This window comes from Schistocerca gregaria, chromosome 3 (genome assembly GCF_023897955.1).
Source record: "Schistocerca gregaria isolate iqSchGreg1 chromosome 3, iqSchGreg1.2, whole genome shotgun sequence".
NCBI lineage: Eukaryota > Metazoa > Arthropoda > Insecta > Orthoptera > Acrididae > Schistocerca > Schistocerca gregaria.
In genome coordinates this window covers 272676338-272701882 of record NC_064922.1, presented here as the reverse complement: position 1 = coordinate 272701882, position 25545 = coordinate 272676338, and the positions used below count along the sequence as shown (strand labels likewise).

Here is a 25545-nt window from a genome sequence, read left to right as displayed (position 1 = left end):
CACCTGTAAATAAAGACATATCATGCCTTTGTGTAACAAGAGTACTTTACAGATGACAGATAATGACTGGCCTCAAGTAATGCGTGTGTCTCCTCTGCTGGACTGGGATTATCAAGATGTTTGGCTATTTCTCCAAGAAATGTCTGTGTCTTACTGCAGTCTGTATGATGTCGGGTAAGTTTGTAGCATCATACTCGGGTAGTTTGGCCAACATATAGTTCTAATTTCCCATCTGCAAAAATATATACCATCTTTTTCTTGAGAGAAGAATGAATGTAGCCTGTTTTGCTAAGCATATCCATGTGTTTTACATTATCATATGCTTTATGATATTTGGTATGCACAATGTTTCATTATAGTAACGATGTTCAACATATGAATGTACTTGTACGTCACTTGGTGAGAAAGGAAGTTATCGTTGATAGAGTCTTTATTTTTCTGGATAGAAAAAAAGGGAGATAGCACGATGCAACTTAATCACACATCTGCAATGTATGTGATACATGGTTAACTGAAGGATATGTTCAACTTTTATACAGAATTTGTTTTACTCAGTAATCTTTTTAAAAATACAAGACATAAGTAATTTGACATTTGATGTGTCCTTGGTCCTTGTATGTGGAACATGAGTATAAGATTTCTTCATCAGCCTTGCACTTTGCATGTCAGATATGAATCAGCTCCCTGACGCTGTTGCCATGGCACCCTTCATGAAATAAACAGTGTTATTGATCCCACATAAGAAGTGTACTTTGCTCTGCTGTGAGGTCCTCACTTAAGCTGGATGTCACTTACCATTCTGACCTGTCTGAAGAGAATCAAACTTTTATCTAGCTTTAGTATTTGGAAGTGTATTGCAGCTGACTTTAATACAAGGAGAAAGTGCTGTGATACTTATATCTAAGCAAACCAGAATAGTGCAGCGATGCCGTCAGCAGTAAAAATATTATCTTCCTAATTGAGTGATATTTGAGTTACTCTTTGTAGATTTTATTAGCCATCTTTTACTTTTTTTAGACCAGTCAACGGGAATAAATGACTTGGTTCCGTGTTTAAGATTTTATGTTCTTGTAGGTGTATGCTAACTGAGAAGCAGCTTTTAATTGTGCAGTTATGTTTGCATTGTGTTGTGTTCTTGTAAGTACATACTGATTTTGTTACCTGTGACAGTTTCCATAGATTTGTGCCCTAGAAAGTGAAATATTGTTGAGAAGAAAATGTGAACTTTTCCTTGCAAAAGGTCAGTGTGCATTAACTTTTGGACTAAACTGATCATCTGTTTCATACAATATCCACAAATATAAAAGTTAATGATAAGAGCATAAATATCACGAGTACTTTTTACAAATAATATGTTGAGAGTAGTGCTCTTTTTTCATGCATAGATATTGTTGCATGGTATGCAGATGATACTTAAAAGTTGAGTTATAAAACTCAACAACAAATGACGCAAGGAGAGAAGGATTGGCAGGCAATTGCAAGCCGGCATAAAGTGCATTACAGTAGAAAAAGTTGCTGATGGTTCGTGGGTTCTTGCACTGTTGCTGCCGCTGCTTCTGCCGCTGTTGCCCAGGCTGGCTGCGGGAGTGTGAAGCACGTTGTTGTGCTATTCTAGCTATTGTGACTTTCTCCCTTGCAGTCACATCATTTGCAGTTTTCACTGATTCTGCTTTCCTGGCAATGTCTGCCCATCCACATTCAGCAGTTTGCATACTGCATTCATATCGTCGCCTCAGCGGTTCATCACTTTGCCAGTGGACATCTTGTCGAGCCAGCTGTACGGCTGCATTTTATAACTGTACTCAGATCACTGTAGAATACGCTCTAAGTCATCCACAAACTGGGGAGAATGAGACAAATGAATACCTCAACAACACGTTGCTACCCCTTACAAAAGTATCATCAAATCTTTCTAATGGAATTCCTGTAGAACGCTGGAATGTTAGCATGCCCAGTACCAAGAAGAATTTGACATTCATCAATATGACTGCTGCTGCAGAAAACTTTACACTTTCTGGTGCAAGTGATATTATGAATAATTTGACACGTGAGAGAAAGAGCATAAATTATGCAGTCACTGCTTCCGACTACCATGTTGGCACATGGAGAAATTATTCACAAGATGAAATGGTTAAAAATGAATCTGAATATAACAGTAGCCATGTTCTTCCACTGTTTGTGAATCTTTTTGGGTGTGGGTATGAACCTGAAGATCTTTGTAGACATTTTTACCATGTCTATTCGGAGGTAGGACTTGTATTTCCTTGCTTGATTTTTGTTGATATGGGCCCACCATTTGCAGTTCCGGATCCACAAGCAGACAAATATGTGTCTGTTGGAGATCCTCTTCGTGATTTCTTCCTGTCACTGCTGCCAGCATTTACATGTCTGTGCTGTGCAGTTTACATTCATATGAGGCGCTTATTCCAATTGAAGCCTCAAAACAAAAATGACCAGAACTCTGTTAATATCAAAAAGCTCAAGCGAAACTCAATTGCTCCAAAAAATTTTTATGAAAGACGGATGATGGAAATGGACATAAAATGGCAGCATAAACCCAAAGTGAGCACTCCACTTGAATGTAGGAGTATTTGCTCTTCAGTAGAACCTGATAAATTAAAAAAATCTGCTAGTCGGGATGATACTCGGCACCCAGCTTTTATTAAGGTGCCACCTGCAGATACTGTCCCAAGAGCTCAGGCTGGACCAGTAGACCACGAGCAGTTTTTATAGGCGGTTAAAGTAAGTATTTTGATTCAGACTGTTATTACTTGTTATTTATTGTTACTAGTTGTTCGTTAAATTTGCAGCACTGCTAATATGAGTAAGACACTGATTCTTGCCACAGGTACTATTGCAAAATCATTTCAGCAGAATAGCCATACACAGTATGTTTCAAATGTTTCAGTGGCCTTGGAATGAAAAAAAGTTAGAGTAGAATACTACTATAGTTTCTCCAATATATGTACTTCACATGAAGTCATGTTGTTTTTTAATTGTATTATGGAAATCTTCTTTTGCTATAATGTTTATTTTACTTCTCATGGTTCTTTCAGCTTTCCGGACTGATCTAGAAATTATATGCTTAAGGATGTACTGTCGACTTTGTTACTCTGTTCTTGTGACGTCCTTTTGTTATTTGAATTATTATTGAGCCTTCAAACAGACACAAGTTAAACATTGTTCAGTTTCTAGATCCAAAACAGTAGTTTTAAAAATTACTGTAAATTGGAGAAATAAAATATCTACTCACCAAACAGTGGGATTAGAACACACATATAAAGATCTTGAAATGCGCAAGATTTTGGAGCCAATGGCTCCTTCTTCTGGCAGAAGGGTTGAAGGAGAAAGAAGAAGGGTAAAGGGAAAGGATTGGTGAGGTTAAGGAAATAGGAAGAGCTTGGAATTTCATGCAGAAGTCCAGCTCAGGAGTGACTTACTGCATGGAATAATAGGGAAAGAGTGATTGTTGAACTTGAAAATATAAGTAATTGGATAGATAAAAAAATCTACTCACCAAGTGGTGAGCACACACCTGTAAAGCTATTGAAATCTGCTACCTTTCAGAGCCAGTGGCTTCTTCTGGCAGAAGGGTTGAAGATTAAGGAAGAGGGGTGAAAAGGACGAGTGAGGTTTAGGAAATGGGGAGAATTCAGAAAAGTCACAAAATATAATGTAACTGGATGGATGAAAAAAATCTACTCTCCAAGCCCTAGTGGGAGGACACACATATAAAGGTATTGAAATTTGTAATCTTTCTGAGCCATTGGTGGCTCCTTCTGGGACGAGGACTGAAGGGGAAGGAAGAGAGGTGAATAGGATGGACTGGTGAGGTTCAGAGTCATTTTTATTCATCCCTCTTCTTTCCCCTTCAATCCTACTGCCAGAGAAACAAAAGCTTGCAAATTTCAGTACTTTTAGATGTGTGCTGTTCTATCATGGCTTGGCGAGTAGATTTTTGTATCCATCCAATTACATTATATTTTCAAAAATTGATTAATTTCTTGATACATTACTGTAATGAGCATGGTTTAACTCATGTAAATGTAGCTTGTGAAATATCAAACATGTAACTTTTGTTACATAAATTTAGGATAGTGATATTAGTTAATCAGTTAAACATATGTCACATGCTTTGTATAAGAGCACTCCAGTAGAAGAATATCTTACCAGAGGAAAAATGCTCTTGCTGGAACACAAAAAAGGTGGATACATTCCTCTTTCAAAGACTCTGACAGAAAAGTGGGGAACCAGTTACCTAAATCCTCATTCTACCTTCTTCACCAAAAATTTTGGCATGTTAACATATTTACACTCTTTTAACACAGAACATTCTAAATCCTTTAAGTCAGTCCCTCTTCATAGTTAAGTCTTCATACTTGGCATCTCACTCTTGTTGCCACTGTCTGTATATGTCTCTTTCACCCGGTCTCCCTTTTTCCCCATTGATTTACCATATATCCCATTGCCATTGTCTTCTGTCTTACTTGTAATGTCTCCTTTTGACTTTCTCTCCCACTGCCCCTATCTCCACCATACCTCAGCAGTTCAAAAATTTGGGTAGGGGTGAGGTGGGCAGGTCCAACTTGTTTTTTCCTTTACATCCACATGTTTAAGATTTTGGCCCAAAATGCATCCTTTCCTATAAAATACAAAGTAAAATTTGCTGGTCTGTGAGGGTCCAAACCCCCCAAGCCTGTCTATTATCTCTGCTCATCAATGTTTTACATTTCCATTGTCTCTTCTCTCTTTTGCTCCCACTACTTCTGCCTCTGTCCATCTCTTTCTCTCTTTTAGTGCTGCTGTCTCTTAGTGCCCATCAGTATCTTCTCCCTCTTTCGCTATTATTGTCTTCATTCATCTCTCTCTTTCACTGTCACTTTTGCTCTTCCACCATCACTGTTTTCTCTCTCTTTCTCTCCCACTGGCACTGTCTCCTGTCTCTTTTTCTCCGACTGCTTCTGTCTCCCCAGTCTTCCACCACCGGTGTCTCCCTGTTACTCTCTTTCAGCACATAAAAGTTTGAAAATGTTTGCATACCAAAAGTTTTGGTGAAGAAGGTGGAATGAAGAGTGAGGCAGCTGCTTTCCCACTTTTCTGTCATAATGTTTTAAATAGGAACATACCCACCTTTTTTTGTGCTCCAACTAGAGCATTTTTCTGCTGTATCCTTTCTTTTCCCAGCTATGAGAGTGTGTGTTGCTTATAGAAAATTAATCCTATAGATTAGGATAAAGCTTTGAGAGTTTATTTATATCCTTCGACACATTTGTATCCTTTGACACATACAAACAACAAATAAGTATGCATAATATAAGGCTAACTCAAAATTGTTTACTTTACATTTATTTGGGTACTTTGCTCACTGATTGCAACTCATCGAAAATGTGTGGATCGTGATTTGTATCTAAAAAGAGGAAAAAGTATCTTACTGAATTTGCAATCTTTCCAGTCTTACATAATTTTTGACAGTGAGTCCTAGTTACTCTCAGGTATGTTAAGATGCTCTTTAACCCATTTTTGTCACTACAATGCCACTTTGCGCATATTTGTATAGGCATGAAATGCCCAGTATATATAGAGAGAGCATGTCATTAAGTTTTAATGCTGAAAAAATGCTGACTAAAAACATAGTTTGGTGGCCTCACAACCCTTGAGATAACGCTTGCCATATGGTCATCGTGTTTGTTAAAAGCACATTTACATCACAGATGGGATATTATGTGCATCTTTTACATGCATAATTACGATAACTTTGAACCTCTGCATCTCAGTAATGGATAATGATATCAAAAATAGTTTTAAAGTACCACAAGAATATCATTTTAAGAGCATACATTAAAAATTTTGACAATCTGTCTTGAACAGAAATTATAGAAGTGGTCAACCCCACAACTGGTACTTTTTATACTCAAAAAGCATGGTTTTTCAGGTTTTCTTGAAGAACCACGCATGAACAAGTGATGCTTTTATAGGCAGCCTAAAGTTCACCCTAGACCGCACCTAATGCAAAAGAACTAACTGATTTGCGTAATTCACCTGGGCTGGGGTAAGCACGTAATACATAAATTTTGGCCTTGTACTGTAAGGTAGCTACAGTTTGCTTGTTCTTCCAATAAGTATACAAATGGTTGTTAGGCCAAGAGCTGGTACTATTTTTATTTCTACATTTGTATCATCTGCAGAAAGAACAAAATTTTCATCTTGTGACAGTGCAAAGAAAATTTCATTGCTGAATATTTGAGTAAAGAGACCACATAAAATTCAATATTGTAGTATACCACATCCAATTTCTTCAAATGCAGTGTGTCTGTTGCCATAAACGAGGTATGGAACTGATACATACTATGTTCTATCATGCAGATAAGATGCAGACCATAAAATCTACTGTGTTTATTATTGTTGGAGTAGAATGAAAACATCATATGTTTATTGACAAAACACTGCATACACCACCAAGGCAGAGAAAACAGGACTTCTTTTTCACGGAACAAATTGTGGTTGTCTTTTTAAACAACATGGAAGATGGTGCACTCATTTCACAGAAACGTAATTGAGAAAGGAGCTATTGTGTACTTGTTTAACACTGCCCCCCTTCAGCAACTTTCTCATCCAAACTACCTTTCTTGCAAATGCTGCCACTGACACATATTGTGCTTTTGTTGTGCTCAGTGCAATTGCAGTTTGTTCCACCTCGTTCCAAGACTCCAGATTAGTGAATGCTTCAGGTATTTCACAGTCGGACGACATGGGGGTCTTTAAAGTGCTGTTTCCTTTACACACCTTATTACGTTCCATAGTTGTATAGTAAGTAAGTTTGTAATGTGCTCTTTCCTTCACATACATTAGTACACAAAAAAAAGGAACCATGTCTGGTCGAATTCTTTGTGGAAAGTAAATGAGCCCACCAATAAGCTCATGATATGGAAGATTTTAAACTTCATCATCACAGTTTTCATCAAGGATATTTTGATTCATTTCCATTTCTTGGCACCCTTAGTAATTTGAAATCTGTATTTGTCAAGTAGTTGGTTAATATATTCCCTCTGAAAGAGACTAACTGTTCCATCTTCACTGCTTTCAAGTTTCAATCTTAACATGTATGACATCATGCCCATATGTTTCATTTCAGAGAAACTTTCTAGAAGAGTTTTCATCTTTTGCCTTGCCCTGTAATTCTGTGCCAATGTAAGTATGTCATCCATACATACTAACAGTCACTTTCCCTTCCTTTGCACTCAGTTTGTATACACATGAATCTGTATCATTTCCAACAAATCCCAGTTTTTATAGTGAGTTATTTAAATGATCATACCTAGCAGCTACCACTTTGTTCCAGTCCATATATTGACTTATTTAACTTGGAAAACAAACTTTTGTAGCCCTTATTGATGAACCCTTCAGGCTGGAGCAAATATACATTTTCCTTTGATTTGCTAAACTGGTATGCACTCTTCACATCATACTGACCAATATGACAGTTTTTCTTGCACTGTCTGCTATCAGTAGATGAATTGTTTCAAAATTCGAAAGAGAGGCATAATTTGTGTTATAGTCTACCCTTCTACTTGACTAAAAACATTGCAACTAAATCAGCTTTAAAAATTGACTTCGTACCAGATTTTCTTTTTAAATACCATATATTCTTTACTGGAATAACATAAGATGGTAGCTCAACCAGTTTCCAACCACCATTATTCTTCAAGAAGTTGGTTTTTTCATTCATTGCAACTATCCATACCTCTGTCTGCAGCTCATGGCCTAGTGGTTAGCATTGCTGCCTCTGGATCATGGGGTCCTGGGTTCCTTAACATTCTAACGACTTAAAGTGTGTGTGTGTGTGTGTGTGTGTGTGTGTGTGTGTGTGTGTGTGTGTGTTTCTGGGTTATTTTGGTTTATTCTCCCAAACCACCTTACACTTGGAATTTGCCGCAACTCTTCTTTACTGGGTAGCCGGATGCTGGAAACCCTCTTGGCTTCTTCTCCATTGAACAACACTAGGTACAGGAATATTTAGACTGTCTACTTTGAAATAAACAGACATATAAACTTTGCTTTTCATCAGTTGATGATGTATTTGACTTTCATGCTAACACGTGGTTCAAGAATCATGAAAGAAGGTTGTATACATGGAAGAACCCGGGAAATACTAGAAGGTTTCAGATAGATTATATAATGGTAAGACAGAGATTTAGGAACCAGATTTGAAATTGTAAGACATTTCCAGGGGCAGATGTGTACTCTGACCACAATGTATTGGTTATGAACTGTAGATTAAAACTGAAGAAACTGCACAGAAGGTGTGAATTTAAGGAGATGGGACCTGGATAAACTGAAAGAACCAGAGGTTGTACAGAGTACAGAGCTTCAGGGAGAGCGTAAGGCAACAATTGACAGAAATGGGGGAAAGAAATACAGTAGAAGAAAAATGGGTAGCTTTGAGAGATGAAATAGTGAAGGCAGCAGAGGACCAAGTATGTAGAAAGATGAGGGCTAGTAGAAATCCTTGGGTATCGGAAGAGATACTGAATTGATGAAAGGAGAAAATTCAAAAATGCAGTAAGTGAAACAGGCAAAAAGGAATACAAACGTCTCAGAAATGAGATCGACAGGAAGTGCAAAATGGCTAAGCAGGGATGGCTAGAGGACAAATGTAATGATGTAGAGGCTTATCTCACTAGGGGTAAGATAGGTGCTGCCTACAGGAAAATTAAAGAGACCTTTGGAGATAAGAGAACCACTTGTATGAATATCAAGAGCTCAGATGGAAACCTAGTTCTAAGCAATGAAGGGAAAGCAGAAAGGTGGAAGGAGTATACAGAGGGTCTATACAGGTGCGATGTACTTGAGGACAATATTGTGGAAATGAAAGAGGAGGTAGATGAAGATGAAATGGGAGATATGATGCTGCGTGAAGAGTTTGACAGAGCACTGAAAGACCTGAGTCGAAACAAGGCCCCGGGAGTAGACAACATTTCATTAGAACTACTGACAGCCTTGAGAGAGCCAGTCCTGACAAAACTCTACCATCTGGTGAACAAGATGTATGAGACAGGCGAAATACCCTCAGACTTCAAGAAGAATATAATAATTCCAATCCCAAAGAAAGCAGTTGTTGACAGATGTGAAAATTACCGAACTATCAGTTTAATAAGTCACAGCTGTAAAATACTATTGCGAATTCTTTACAAACTAATGGAAAAACTGATAGAAGCCTACCTCGGGGATGATCAGTTTGGACTCCGTAGAAATGTTGGAACACGTGAGGCAATACTGAACCCAACGACTTATCTTAGAAGAAAGATTAAGGAAAGGCAAACCTACATTTCTAGCATTTGTAGATTTAGAGAAAGTTTTTGACAATATTGACTGGAATACTCTCTTTCAAATTCTGAATGTGGCAGGGGTAAAATATAGGGAGCGAAAGGCTATTTACAATTTGTACAGAAACCACATGGCAGTTATAAGAGTCAAGGGACACTCTCCCCGATGCTATTCAATCTGTATATTGAGGAAGCAGTAAAGGAAACAAAAGAAAAGTTTGGGGCAGGTATTAAAATCCTTGGAGAAGAAATAAAAACTTTGAGGTTCATCGATGACATTGTAATTCTGTCAGAGACAGCAAAGGAGTTGGAAGAGCAGTTGAACGGAATGGACAGTGTCTTGAAAGGAGGGTATAAGATGTACATCAACAAAAGCAAAACAAGGATAATGGAATGTAGTTGAATTAAGTCGGGTGATGCTGAGGGAATTAGATTAGGAAATGAGACAATTAAAGTAGTAAAGGAGTTTTGCTATTTAGGGAGCAAAATAACTGATGATGGTCGAAGTAGAGAGTATATAAAATCCAGACTGACAATGGCAAGGAAAGCGTTTCTGAAGAAGAGAAATTTGTTAACATCGAGTATTGATTTAAGTGTCAGAAAGTCGTTTCTGAAAGTATTTGTATGGAGTGTAGCCTTGTATGGAAGTGAAACATGGATGATTAATAATTTATTCAAGAAGAGAATAGAAGCTTTTGAAATGTGGTGCTACAGGAGAATGCTGAAGATTAGGTGGGTAGATCACATAACTAATGAGGAGGTGTTTAATAGAACTGGGGAGAACAGGAGTTTGTGGCACAACTTGACTAGAAGAAGGGATCGGTTGGTAGGACATGTTCTGAGGTATCAGGGGATCACTGGAGAGCAGCGTGGAGGGTAAAAATCATAGAGTGAGACCAAGAGATGAATACACTAAGCAGATTCAGAAGGATGTAGGCAGCAGTAGGTACTGGGAGATGAAGAAGCTTGTACAGGATAGAGTAGCATAGAGAGCTGCATCAAACCAGTCTCAGGACTGAAGACCACAACAACAACAACAACAACAACAACAACAACAACAACAACAGCAGCAGCAGCAGCAACAACAACAACAACTACTACTTTCAACGACGACTTTCATACACAATAAAACTCTCACTTTCAACATAAATATATAACTTCCAGTAAGTCTCTCGTACAGTTGAACGTCAGAAACAATTTGAGTTACAGTTAAAAAAAAGTTGGCTTAGATACCATAACATTTCTTAACATGAATCAGAAAATAAATCTTGCCTATAGCAAGCTTACATCAAGAGTTTTCAAGAGGTCTTTTTCAGCTGTCTTTGTTTTAATAACAATAGTCAATGACATAATAAGCACAGAGCTGCAAATAAACTCCATGGTTCTTCTTTACACACTCACTAAAACATCTATGGATTGCCCAACAGGTACTCGTCAGTGCCATTCATCCGCCCCATCTACGTTCTTTCCACGACTGATTTTAAACCTGCACACACAAACATGTGGTGTGCAGCAGGTAGGATTCTACCATCCCACACTCATATCCAGAATATCGTGTGTTCAAGACAGTAGAAGGCTGAGTGGTTCTATAATTTACACATAAATTCTCGAATCACTACAGTTCGATGCCTGGCTGGGTTGGGGGTTTTCTCCACCCGGGGACTGGGTGTTTGTGTTGTACTCAACATTTCATCATCATCATCCATGAAAGTGGCAGACTGACTGAGTAAAGATTCAAAATTTGTAAGGACGTTGATAACAGTATAATTGAGTGCCCCACAGACCAATCATCATTATCACTGCTTCAAGATACAATAACGTTTCATCATTGTTTCTTCCTTGCACAATGTTTATTTGTGCTTCTTCTGTATAACCTTTCCCTTTGGAATGAAATGTCATTGTGTAATGTTTGACATTTATTGAAACCCATTTCTTTCTTATGCAATATCCTTTGTTGGCCTACATCTATTTTGTGGAATTTCCTGATGTTCCACAAGTTCCTGATTACTTTGATTTTCCTCCTGGTTTGAGAGACCTTGAAGTTCCTCTTCAGTGTTAGAATCTTCTCTTTCACTTTGCATTTCATCTTCCCTGCTTGGAAATGGTAATAGTACAAAAACTCTTCCGTTTATTTTCAAATGAAGCTATATGATTCCAGAACCATGTATATTCATTTCATTAAAGCACCTATGCCTGGGTTTCAGATGGAACCCCCTTTTTGTTCAATGTTGTGGTGCTACTCCAGTATAGTTGGAGAGACTCCTGTAATGCTGTTAGAGTTTTGGGGGAATACCAAGTGGACTGTGGTATGAATGGGAATCTGGATTTAGGAGAAAGGCATGCTGGGGTACTCTGTGCAGTCGTGCAAAAGTGCTGTGGCACGGTGCCATAATGGTTAGCACATCTGCCTAGTGAGCAGATATGTCCATTTGGGGATGTGAGAAAAAACTTTGCATCCAATTACATGTAAATGATGCACACTGGGGTTAAACTCTTCAGTAAATTGATTCATAGCAAGTGCAACCTTACTGTATCCATTAATGTTCTATTGAGGCATTCAGCTATATCATTTTGTTGCGGTGCATAAGTAACAGTTACTTCATGCTATATTCCTTCAGATTCACAGAACTTTGATCATTTACACAAACAGAATTCTAAGCCATTGTCAGTGCAGATTCTTTTCAAGTATTTACCATTTTTCACCATTTGAATCTTTCATGTCTTGAATTGTTCACATACTTCATACTTGCTTTTTTAAGAAATGCACAAATGTGTATATGCTTGCATATCCATGATACTCATTAAATATGTGTAGTCTTTCAAACTTTGATTGTCAGTACATCCCATAAGATCACTATGAACAAGTTCTGTAGTGGGTGTTTATTCATTCGAATTTTGTGTTACAATTTTCATAAATGTTCTAATCACAGGTCTGCTCCTTTTTTCTTTTTTAATTGTACTCTTACTGACATGCATCATTCGACAATGCCATAAGAGCAGTAACTTTGTGTAAAATTCATTATTTCTCATTATGTTTATAGCTCTGTCATCTGTACATGGATTTGTATTTATGTAATACAAAAGACCTTTCTGTTAAGTTTCAATAAGCAGTTTTCCAAATTCATTTAGATACGAGACCCTGCTTTATTGAATATAACCTTTCTGTCGTTTTTCAGTACGCTGCTTCAGAGAGAAGATTGCTTGGTTGGTGTCAGGCACATGTAATGTGTTTTTACCACAAATTCTTCAGGCAAACCTTCATTTTTAATTGTCTTCACACTTACTATACCTTTCACCATGGATTCTCTTTTTCTGCCATCAGCAGAGTTTATAAAAATAATTTTTATTTGGAACCATGTGTTGAGTTGTTCCAGAATCCGTTACAGTTGTCACTGTCAATATAAGTGTGCCACAAGAATCACTTATTCTTAGACCACCTCATTTCGTTTGATGTTTTCTTAAATTTCACCTTTTCGTTGGTTTCTGGATGTGAAAACAACTGTGTGACAGGTGTAACAAATAATAACATCTTTTTAAGAAAAGGAAAGTTGCTATTCACCATATAGAGGAGGTGCTTCAGTTGCAGATAGGCACAACAAAAAGATTATCACAAATGTCTGTACCTTTCCCCATGGATTCTGTTTTTCTGCCATCAGCAAAGGTTATCGTTTCAACTAAAATAATTTTATCAGTGTCTGAAAAATAATTTTTATTTGGAACCACTTGTGACAAGCTTTTTGCTGTGCCTATCTGCGACTGAGCATCTCCACTATATGGTAACAGCTTTCCTTTTATAATATTGTTACATTCCATCCAGGGTTTTCCATTATTTGAAAAGCATCTTTTTGTGTTTCTTGGTTTATTCCTGTCCTTTGTCACATTGTTCCGTAGATGGCAATTTTTGGTTCCTTTGATTACTTGTAGTAACTTTCAAGGACATTGCAGAATTTTTATCTTCATTATATTCATGACGTCTGGCATCTTCAGCAAGCAAACACGTATTTATTGTAGCACTCTTAAAATTATTGTCTGGCAAATTGCACAAAGCTGAAACTACTGTGCCCCATTCATCTGGAAGTCCACATAAAATAGTCATTGCTAAACTTGCATTTTCAGTTTAGCTAGATGCAGTTTATATGTACCAGATGACTTCCCATATATTCACAGTTCTTCATTTTTAGCAAATATAATTTCTGTCTCAGTTGCACAGTGTAAAATTTGCTGTCTTTTGGGGCGTATGATTTTTGAAGTTCTTCCCATTTTGTTTTTGGATTTGTCAAATTTTGTGAATGGAGAAAATGGGAGAGGTAAAAAGACTGGGTGCGTTGGTGAAATAGAGGACTGTGTAGCACTGGAATGGCTAGAGGGTAAGGACAAAGACTAACAAAGGTAGAGGTCAGGAGGGCTATGGGAACATAGAATATATTGCAGGGAGAGTTCTCACTTGTGCTGTGTAGAAAAGCTGGTGTTAGTAGGAAGGACTCAGATGGGACAGGCGCATGACTGGTTTAATAGGTAGCCCTGCCTTTGATGGGATAGGTGATGCTTTTGACCAGACTGGATTAGGTGGTGGTGGTGGTGGTGGTGGTGGTGGTGGTGGTGGTGGTGGGAGTATGTATGGGACAGGTCTTGCAACTAGGTATATTATAGGGATATGAGCCAAGAGACACAAGGTTGGGAGCAGGAGTTGTTAGGGATGAATCAGAATATTGTGTAGGTTCGGTTGGCAGTGGAATATCACTGTGGGATGGGTGAGAAGTATAGTGGGCAGGGCATTCCACATCTCAAGGCACAACAAAAGGAGTCGAAACCCTGGTGGAGAACATGATGCAGTTGCTCTAGTCTTGGGTGATGCTATGTCATGAGGACAATGCTCCTCTGTGGCCAGATGGCAGGAGTTTGGGAGGGGTGGGTGACTGGAGAGATAAGGCAAGGGAGATATGTTTTTTACAAGGTTGGGAGTGTAATTACGGTCTGTGAAGGCCTCAGTGAGATGCTTGGTGCATTTCAACGAGGACAGCACATCACTAAAGATGTAACGGCCACATGTGGCTAGCCTGTATGAAGGGACTTCTTGGTATGGAATGGGTGGCAGCCGTTGAAGTGGAGATATTGTGATGGTTTGTAGGTTTAGTGTGGGTGGAGGTACTGATGTAGCCATCTACATCTACATCTACATTTATACTCCGCAAGCCACCTCCCTTTTCTGTTCCAGTCGTGTATGGTTCGTGGGAAGAACGGCTGTCGGAAAGCCTCCGTGCACGCTCGAATCTCTCTAATTTCACATTTGTGATCTCCTCGGGAGCTTTAAGTAGGGGGAAGCAATATATTCAATACCTCATCCAGAAATGCACCCTCTCGAAACCTGGCGAGCAAGCTACACCGCGATGCAGAGTGCCTCTCTTGCAGAATGTGCCACTTGAGTTTGCTAAACATCTCAGTAACGCTATCACGCTTACCAAATAACCTTGTGACAAAACGCGCCGCTCTTCTTTGGATCTTCTCTATCTCCTACATCAATCTGATCTGGTACAGATGTCACACTGATGAACAGTACTCAAGTATAGGTAGAATGAGTGTTTTGTAAGCCACCTCCTTTGTTGATGGACCACATTCTCTAAGGGCTCTCCCAATGAATCTCAACCTGGTACCCGCCTTACCAACAATTAATTTTATATGATCATTCCACTTCAAATCGTTCTGCATGCATACTCCAAGATATTTTACAGAAGTAACTGCTACCAGTGTTTGTTCCGCTATCATGTAATCATACAATAAAGGGTCCTTCTTTCTATGTATTCGTAATACATTACATTTTTCTATGTTAAGGGTCAGTTGCCACTCCCTGCACCAAGTGCCTATCCGCTGCAGATCTTCCTGAATTTCGCTACAATTTTCTAATGCTGCAACTTCTCTGTATACTACAGCATCATCCGTGAAAAGCCACATGGAACTTCCGACACTATCTACTAGGTCTTTTATATATATTGTGAGAAGCAATGGTCCCATAACACTCTCCTGTGGCATGCCAGAGGTTACTTTAACGTCTGTAGATGTCTCTCCATTGATAACAACATGCTGTGTTCTGTTTGCTAAAAACTCTTCAATCTAGCCACACACTGGTCTGATATTCCATAGGCTCTTACTTTGTTTATCAGACGACAGTGCGGAACTGTATCGAACGCCTTCCGGAAGTCAAGGAAAATAGCATCCACCCGGGAGCCTGTATCTAATATTTTCTGGGTCTCATGAACAAATAAAACGAGTTGGGTCTCACATGATCACTGTTTCCGGAATCCATGTTGATTTCTACAGAGTAGATTCTGGGTTTCGAGAAATGACATGATACGGGAGCAAAAAACATGTTATAAAATTCTACAACAGATCGACGTCAGAGATATAGGTCTATAGTTTTGCACATCTGCTTGACGACCCTTCTTGAAGACTGGGGCTACCTGTGCTCTTTTCCAATCATTTGGAACCTTCCGTTCCTCTAGAGACTTCCGGTACATGGCTGTTAGAAGGGGGGCAAGTTCTTTCGTGTACTCTGTGTAGAATTGAATTGGTATCCCGTCAGGTCCAGTGGACTGTCATCTGTTGAGTGATTCCAGTTGCTTTTCTATTCCTTGGACACTTATTTCCATTCAGCCACTTTATCATTTGTGCGAGGATTTAAAGAAGGAACTGTAGTGTGGTCTTCCTCTGTGAAACAGCTTTGGAAAAAGGTGTTTAGTATTTCAGCTTTACGCGTGTCATCCTCTGTTTCAGTGCCATCATAATCCGGGAGTGTCTTTGAGGTGGAGGTCGACATTGAAGAAGGTGGCTTGTTGGGTTGAGTAAATCCAGGTGAAGTGAATGAGGAAGAAGGTGTTGAGGTTCTGGAGGAATGTGGATAGGGTGTCCTCACCCTCTCACTGCAGTATAGCCTACCTTCCCGTCTAACTTTGTTAGACTGCTCCACACCGCATCCACAAGTTTCGACAACCAGAATTTTACCATCCCCCACCCATACCCTGCCCCCCCCCCCCCCCCTCGCTTCCTCCTTACACCCTTAACCTGGTTGCATCTGCCATCATGTGCGGTTGCTCACAATGTGACCTCAGCAGCCAGAGACTGCACCCTTGTGTGTGTGAGAGTTGTGTTTGCGTGAGTGTGTGTGTATGTTCTGTCTCCTTGTTGGCCGAAAGCTCATTTTCCGACAGTCTTTTTGTTGTACCTATCTGTGAAACAGCTTCTCCGCTGTGTGGTGAGTACCATTTATCTTTTTCATAATATTGTTACCCTAACTACTTCTCTTGTATTCACTTGCTAGACACTCTAGATTTTCCTGTATGTTTTTTAATATGATGCCCTCAACTCTTGAGTGCAACCAAAACAGCGCATGTGAAAAATTCTAATTTTTAAAAACAGATAATGCTTTAATTATGAAAAAATCAAGAATTTTCAAGAAGATCCACAAATATCCATAATAACTGTACATAGTAATACAGATTCAGAGTGATTTCTAAATTATGTATTTATTTTATTTTATTCAGACTCATAAAAATTGAGCAAGCTGTGATGTGGACTACTGTTGTTGTTATTGTTTCTATATTTAAGATGGTGAATGAATGTTTTTCACTTTGCTCATGAAAGACAAGAGAATCTTTAAAAACAAATTTAGCATAACATTACAGGTATCTTGTGTCACATAAGACATGTGCAGTGTTTAAAAAAATAAGCAACATTATTAACATGCTAGATTCTCCCATTCTTTCTTTTGCAGTTATGTTCCTGCCTGCTAGATAAATTAGTATACATTGATTTCACAAGGAAAGTATTATTTTCAAATATTTCCTTTCTTTAATTTTCTATGTCTTTCTTGTCTAGCTACACATCTCTAGGAGGTCGCAGCAATACTGCTCCCAATCCAGCACTGCTTTTCCAAACAAATGATGGAAAGGAAGCCTACAAACCTGCATATTTGTTGGGAGATGGAGCTTCTGAAAGGAGTGGCAGATGCTAATGATTGTGTGAGTAAAAGCAGAATGCCTATACACACACACACTGTCCTTAGTTATTTTCTAGTTACATATTCCAATCTCTGTTCTTAATTGCAAGCCACCCTTCCTGTAGGTACACATTGTGTGTGTTTTAATGCAGCAGTTTCTGTTGCCTTCTGCATCCTCATATCATTGATCATTGGTGATTCTTCTGCTTTTAGGAGTAGTTAACTACTTGAAGGCCAACAGATGACACAAAATATATGTGCACAGGCATTGCCCTGCTGGTACAGCTCATCTTCCGGACAGTGTAGAAATGTCAAAAGAATGGACTTGGATAATGTTATGGGTGTATCTTGCACAGCTCAGTGTTCCCTCTAAAAACAGCAGAGATGCACAATCGTTATTGGCTATGGCTCCCTGTATCATGATTCATGGAATTGTCCAGTTTGAGACAATTTAGGTTGTGGACAGTCAGTTTGACAAAAAAGTTATCCATCCAAAAGTTCTGTTCAACTGTAGTATCTATTGAAAAGAAGTTGCTAGTAACCCTCTTTGTCACTGCCTCACAGATTTTGTTAGTAACTACTCTCCTGGATGACTATTGCTGATGCCAAATCAGAACTTGGATCTGCCCTTGTCATTAAACAAGACTTTTTCACTGCTAATCTCTACAGCTGTTTCTGTCATTTAACAGTCAAAAGTGAGTTGCATGGTGATGATTTATGATGAGAAGCCTGGCAAGTGACACACTTCTTCATGGCCCAACTTTCTGCATATGGTTTCTGTTGGCCTCCGCTTACACTCTGGACGCAACTTGGCTACAGTTACAAGTGATGGGGAACATTTCTCCAGGTTACAGTATGTATACTGATGGTATCTGAACCCGTGGCAGTAGTATGTGTATTTTCCTTAGATGACTGGTGCAAATACAGACACCTTGCATCTTATATTTGGGGAAATACTTCAGAAGAACTACACAGCCTCTTCTGGGTCATAAGGACATTATTGAAATTCAGTCTTTCATATTGTCATGGCACATCTATAATGCCTAGTAAAGTTGGAGGAAGCTCAAAACAACAAACAACTGTTTCAGCAAATCAGATACAATTTTTATGAGGTCCATGTTTTCATGTTCAGTTGGTAGTTTGTTTTCCAATAGTAGTGTGGTACCTTGAACCATTGCCTCTAGTGTCTACTGTTGTCCCATTCAAGTATTGTTTCCATTGTGTTTTCAAGGGTGTTCGTTTTTCATTTTCCAGTAGTGTATTGTTTGAAGTTGAAGTCCAGCATTGGGTTCATACTTATTTTTCCAATTATATTACCTGCTACACGAAGTGACAGTACTCGTCTCAGTTTTATAGTAAGTGGATTGTTGAAATGTACAGTGTGTTTCACGATTCATGTTACACACTTATGTGTGTTGTAGAGGGGACTTAGTAGATCAAGTTTTACATAGGAACCCATGTCCAGAAACAGTTCATTTCCATGTTACAAGAAAAACAAGAGCTGCTTAGTTGCATGCTAGATGTTTTTTACATAGTTCACCTGTTATGGTAGGCTGCCCATATTTACGAATGATAGAATGATGTGATGTCACGCGATATCCTCTGTTTCCATCTGCCTTGTTTCCATGCTTCATGGTGATGTGTCAGTAACAGGATGCCTGAGTACACATTTGTAGTGTACAATAATATGTTGTTGATTTATGGTGAAGCTTCTCATGATGAAAGAGAAACTCACTGTCTGTATCACAAGTACTTTCCAAATCGTGTGACTCCATCTCATCTCATGTCATGTTTGCCAGAGCAGAGCAACAGCTGCAGGAAAGTGGGAAATTCACAAGCGATAGAGCAAACTGTTGTGCTTCAGGAAGGCAGCATGCTGCCATATTGTAAGAGGAAGTGCTCCTGAAGTTGAAGAGAACCCATCGACAAGTCCTTGATCTGTTGGATGTGACTTGCATGTATCTCTCTGGTCCATCTGCCATTTTCTGCATGAACAGCAATTTCACCCATATCACCCTCAGAAGGTACACGCCATGCTCCTGTCAGATTTTGTGCTACATGTCATTTCTGTACTTAGCTTTTCAATGTAGTGTGGATTTTCTGCAAATTCCATGGTGAATTTTGTTTACTAATGAAGTGCATTGAATGTTTGAAATAGTGACATTTGGGATCGAGAAAACCACAAAGCCATGTGTACACAAAGATTTCAGCACACCTTCAGCATTGGTGTATTGCCAGGTTTTTGCAGTGTGATTGGGCCATACATCCTCCCTATCCACGTAATGGGTGCCAGGTACTTGATATTCCTGCGACGAATGCTGGTGAAGTTTTTGGAAAATGTGCCATTGGACATTTGGCATGGATTGTGGTTCCAGCATTATGGCATGGCAGTACATTTTCACATCTGGAACCATCTGAATTAAGTCTACAGGTACATGTGGATCGACCACTTCAGTTATAATAAAAATGGTGTCAGGGCAACAGAAAGCGTTTTGTGTTCAGCATTTTGCACAGTGCAGATTAGTAACAACTGTTCAGTGGCTTACATACTAGGTATGGTGTAGATACTTCTACAGCACAGAGCATTAGACAATGGCATGAACAATTCCAAGAAACAGGTTGTTTGTGTAAAGGCAAATCCCTGAATGTCTGACAGAGACATCGAATGCATCTGCCACAGTTTCACAAGAAGTCTGCAGAAATCCGTTCGCTGTGCAGTTTGACCGCTCAGCATGGCCTCAATGTCCATCTGGCATGTGTTGCATTGACATGTACGCGTGAAACCATACAAAATTCAGCTACAGCAACCTCTTTGTGAAGTTAACAAACAACAGTGTGTGTGGTTCAGTAATTTCGTTCTTGGCAAGATGGAGGATGACAGTTTTCTTCCACACTTAGTGTTTAGTGATGAGGCAACATTCCATTTAAATAGAGTGGCCTCCATTACCAACAACAATGAATGAACTGAGACATTTCATAACAGCAACTGTGGAACCTGTAATTCATTACACACTTGCAGCAGGGTGGGAACAATTTGAATACTGCTCTGTCATATGCCACGCATCTCAACGGGGGGCATATTGAAAACCTATGAAAAGGTATGAAAAAACTTTTTGAGTTTCCCACTCATCAGAAAACAAAATTAATTGTATATGTTTACTAGTTTCAGAAATACAGACGTGCCAGATTGGATGATTCTTTTTGATACACCCTGTGTATTACATAAACATATATGAGAATATTTGAAGCATAAGAAAATGTCTCAGAACACTGTAGGAAAAGTACAATGATTATATGGTGACATCAAGTGCTGAATATATGTCTAGAATAGAATATCAGATTTGTTCAGAACAAAGAGTGGTCTTCATCCAAGAAGTTCTCTCAGCACTCCTAATTATTATCATAATGGATAAAGTTTTTAAAATAATGAAAATAAGAGTCAACACCTAATTTTGATGTCTTTTTTTCCCCAATGATGTAATGCTATGCAGTGAAACAAAAGTCAAATACAAGCTAAACTTGTTCTCTTAACATGAAGAATTTCAGAGACTGAGGCTTGAAGTTGGCAAACCCCAGACAGTGGGGTATACTGTTGAAAATTGTCCAAGAGTTCTTCTAAAAATTGAAGACAAAAGACTGAGATTAGGACAACTTACTGCATATAAGTACTGCTGTCTCTCCAAGTAATATTATGCCCCAGAAGATTTGTAACAGAATGTAGACAGCTCAAAATCGTACCATACTAAATACTCTGGAATGGTACTGGCGTGTTCGTTTTTATTTATTGGCATCTGGAGTACATACCGTTAGTCAACGAAGAATTACATGGATAGTACATCTGATGATAAAAAAATATGTGGGGGACATACAAAACACACAATAGGTGATAAACACTATGTGGTAACTGGCAGCAAATACAGAGTTTATTTCATTTTGTTGGTGTAATAGCAGGAAAACGATAAAACATAAAATAATGTAAAGACAATCACTCACACATAGCTGACTCATGCGGTGTGTAGAAACACTGAAAAGCATACAGTATTTACACTGGCTTTCAGAGTTCTTGCTCTTTGTGTAGCAAAAGTACACACATTCACATCTACACTTGCAACACAGGCATCAAAATGCTCATATCAGTAGCTGCAGAGAGACTGACTGTTGATTACTGATTATTGAGGGTAGTTTCCTGGGTTGATGGATGTGGGGAGGGAGCAGGGAAGAATGCACGAGGCAAAGAGGGGATAGCAGGGTGATGTGAGGCACGTCTTTTGACAGACAAAGGGGGAGACGATTGTTTATTTCTTCCTTGGATACAACTGTTACCATCGAATTGTAATATGTAATATTCACAATTATAAGTTCCCTTCGTCTTGATCATAGCAAGAACAAAATTGGAGTCATGAAAATTTAACAATAGAGATAGTAAAAAAAAAAAACAGAGATAATACAATGATAATGTTCACTTTTCTTATGCAAGGGGTAACATCTTTGGTTCCCACACACAGCATAGTATCCAACATAATTATTTCAGTAATAAAGTGTGATATTACACTCCTTTCCAGCACTATGAGTGCCATGTTACTCACAGCTTAAAATCAGTATTTTTCTTTGAAATTGCATGTAACATGTTGTGCAAGCATAAAGTATGAGGGATTTTAGAGCAGCAGTTCTAACATTGCCGTGGCAGAGTGGCCTAGTGCACTGACTGGCAAGTCATTGGCTCGGGTTTGATTCCTCAGCTACCAACATTTATTTATTATTTTTTCCATTTTATTTTTTTCCTTGCAGTGTTAACATTAATAGTGAAATCAGGCTTTTTGCAGATGATACAGTTATCTGTAATGAATTGCTGTCTAAAATAAGCTGCATAAATATTCAGTCAGATCTTGATAAGACTTCAATGTGTTGCAGAGATTGGCAACTTGCTCTAAATGTTCAGAAATGTAAAATTTTGCACTTCACAAAATGAAAATAATATCAATGAGTTACTGTTGGAGTTGGCAAACTGTAAAAATACCTGGTGCAACTGATATGAAATGGAATGATCACATAGGTTCAGTCGTTGGTAAAGCAGGTGGTGGACTTCAGCTTATTGGGAGAATGCTGGGAAAGTGCAATTAATCTACAAAAGAGGTTGCTTACATATCACTCATGCAACTGGTTCTGGAATATTGCTCAAGTGTGTGGGACCTGTACCAGATACATAGGACTTACAGGGGTTATTGAATGTATACAGATGAGGGCATCATGAATGGTCACAGGTTTGCTTAATGCAGAGTGTTACAGAGATACTAAAAGAAAAGAACTGGCAGGTTCTTGAACAAAGACATAAAATACCCTGAGAAGGTCTGTAAACAAAGTTTCAAGAATTAGCTTTAAATGAGTATTCTAGGGATATACAATAACCCCATATGTATTGCTCACATAGGGAGCGTTAGCATAAGATTAGAATAATTACTGCATGCACAGAGGCATTCAGTCAATCATTCTTCCTGCAATCCATATGTGAATGGAACAAGAAGAAACCCTAATAATTAGTACAATGGAATACCCTCTGCCATGCACCTCCCAGTGGTTTCCAGAGTATGGATGTAGATCTAGAGGTATGTTCCCAATATTGCCACAGTCTCTGTATTTCCATTGCTTGTGGTAACTATTATAGTCACCCAGATATGTAGCAGTATTGAGAAAGTGTGTGGATAACTTGGACTGGCCAGGAATGGCTGCTTGAGTAAATGAACCAATTTCTACAACAACATTATGAATTTCACCATCAGTAGGTGTGTAAATGAGAGGCATTTGCTGTATCTTCTTAAATGTACATTGCTACACCATATGATGGATGGTATATAGCACCTAGCAATCGTTACCTGGTATTTTTCCCACTTTTAGTCTCCAGTACCTCAGTTGGTAAAAATAGAAGCTTTGTAGGATCACTTTGTTGCCAGTCTGTCTGTTTGACTCTTGAGAATATTTTTTGTCAGGAGTGGATAGAAATATCAAGTTGAAATTTACATCACATAATAAGGCTTTGGCGACATCAAAAATTTATGCTTCTATACCAGTACCATCCAAAGATATGGCCATGTACGTCACATATTTTGAGTCTCACAAACTCCCTCATCAAATCCTATAGGGTACTTCCCGATGGTATAGAATCACGAAGTTTCCAGAAAGCAAGGTTCCACATGACAAGTGAAGGGGAAAAAAATATGAAAATTGCTAATTTGTAATTATATCACACGAAAAAAAAAAAAATGGCTTGTTATCTGACTGTCTGTCCACCTGTTAAGACCTCTTTTTCTCAGGAACAGGGAGACTAAAAAAGTGAGAATTTATGTTACATAGTAAAATCTATAGCCTTTTGGTGGTGTAAACAATTTCAAGTTTTGTGTCAATGGAGTCAAAAGTTACAGCCATTTATATCATATTTTGATTTCTTGCCAGTGTCAGTATCGATAACAAGCAAAAATCGTCAAAATGACTTCCAGATTACTGGGATGGATAAACTATGTGTATACTTAATTAAGTTCGTGTGGAACCTTCATTGTGTCACTCCTAGTTGCATGTATCCAGATATTTTATAGTTGGTCTTCCATTTCACTATGAGTTTCCAGCATGACGACTAGGTCAATGTTATTTTTTTAAAGTTTTGATAGGCATTGGCGTATGTTTTCTATATTAATGTGACAAATTTGGGCTAAGTATCTGAGTTTTCTGGTCAGTAGGTCCTAAGAAGAACCATTTGTTTGGTCTGGCAACATGTTTGCTTTTTGAGATACATGGAATGTGTATTATGGTCATGAGATCGCAAGGTCATCTGTCCGCCAGCATTTTCTAGTTCATTTAGTGTCACTCAGGCTGCTTGTGTATCCTGTCATGGAGGCAAACTAGCTTTACACCCTTGCATATGTGTAAGGGACCTGAAGACTAATAAATGGTAGGACAGAGATTTCGAATCCAGGTTTTAAACTGTAAAATATTTCCATGTGCACTCTGACCATAATTTATTGGCTGTGAACTGCAATTAAACCTGACAACATTGCAGAAAGATAGGAAATTAAGGAGATGGGACCCAAACAAGTTCAAAGAACCAAAGGTTGCTAAGAGTTAAAAGTTTGTCATTAGGTAACAGCAGGAGAAAGGAATATGGTAGAAGAGAAATGGATAGCTTTGAGAGACGAAACAGGGAAGGTAGCATAGGATCACATAGGTAGAGAAAGACAAGGCGTAGTAGAAATCCCTGGATAACATATGAGATATTGAATTTGACTAAAGGAGAAATACAAAAATTTCACTGTCAAAAGAGAATACTGGCATCTAAAAAATAAGACTGGCAGAAAGGCAGAGTGGCTAAGTGGGACTGACCACAGGACAAATGCAAGGTTGTAGGAACATGCATAAGCAGAGGAGAGATGGATGCTGCTTATAGAACAATTAAAGAAACCTTTAGAGAAAATCTGTATGAATATCAAGACATTAGATCGCAAGCCATTACTAAGCAAATAAGGGAAAGCTGACAGGAACATATAGAGGATCTATACAAATCTCTGGATGCATGTGAAGGTGAGAGGGGAGATATGATAATGCGAGAAGAATTTGACAGAGTGCTGACTGACCTAAGTCAAACAAGACCACTGGAGTAAACAACATTTCCTCAGAATCAATGAGTGAGAAACTTGAAAGTGCTAGCCATGATAAAATTATTCTGCCTGGTGTGCAAGATAGATGAGACAGGCAATATGCCCACAGAATTCAGGAAGAGTGTAATAATTCCAGTTTCAAAGAAGGCAGGTGCTGAAAGGTGTGAGTAATACAAGACCACAGTGTCATAAATCACTGTTGCAAAATATTGACACAAATTACATGCAGCAGAAAGGAAAAATTGATAAAAGCCGACCTCGGGGAAAATGAGTTTGGGTTCTGGAGAAATTTAGATACACGCAAGGCAATACTGACACAACAACTTATGTTAGAAGAAATACTGAGGGAAATAGAGACAAAAAACTGGGAGCAAACCATTATTTGCAACTTGCACAGAAACCAGACTGCAGTTGAAAGGGAAGCAGTGGTTGAGAAGGCAGTAAGACAGGGTTGTAGCCTGTCCCCAATGTGTTATTCAATCTGTACATTTTGAGCAAGATGTGAAGGAAACCAAGGAGAAAATATAAAAAACTCTGAGATTTGACGGTCACATTGTAATTTTGTCAGGATATGAAAATTCAGTTGAAC

General features: G+C 38.6%; 1 protein-coding gene across 2 annotated transcripts in view; it reads left to right on the top strand.

Annotated features, from left to right (window-relative positions):
• LOC126354662 (FAD synthase-like) overlaps positions 1–25545 on the top strand; it is an 81211-nt gene that overhangs the window by 46395 nt on the left and 9271 nt on the right. The window contains exons 4-5 of one of the 2 annotated variants that reach the window (XM_050004442.1): positions 53–174; positions 17193–17335. In XM_050004442.1, coding sequence (XP_049860399.1) covers positions 53–174; positions 17193–17328 — 258 coding nt within the window. In that variant the 3' untranslated portion in view covers positions 17329–17335. Of the gene's footprint in view, positions 1–52; positions 175–727; positions 2743–17192; positions 17336–25545 lie in introns of those variants that run through there. The other variant, XM_050004443.1, reaches the window with a different exon arrangement.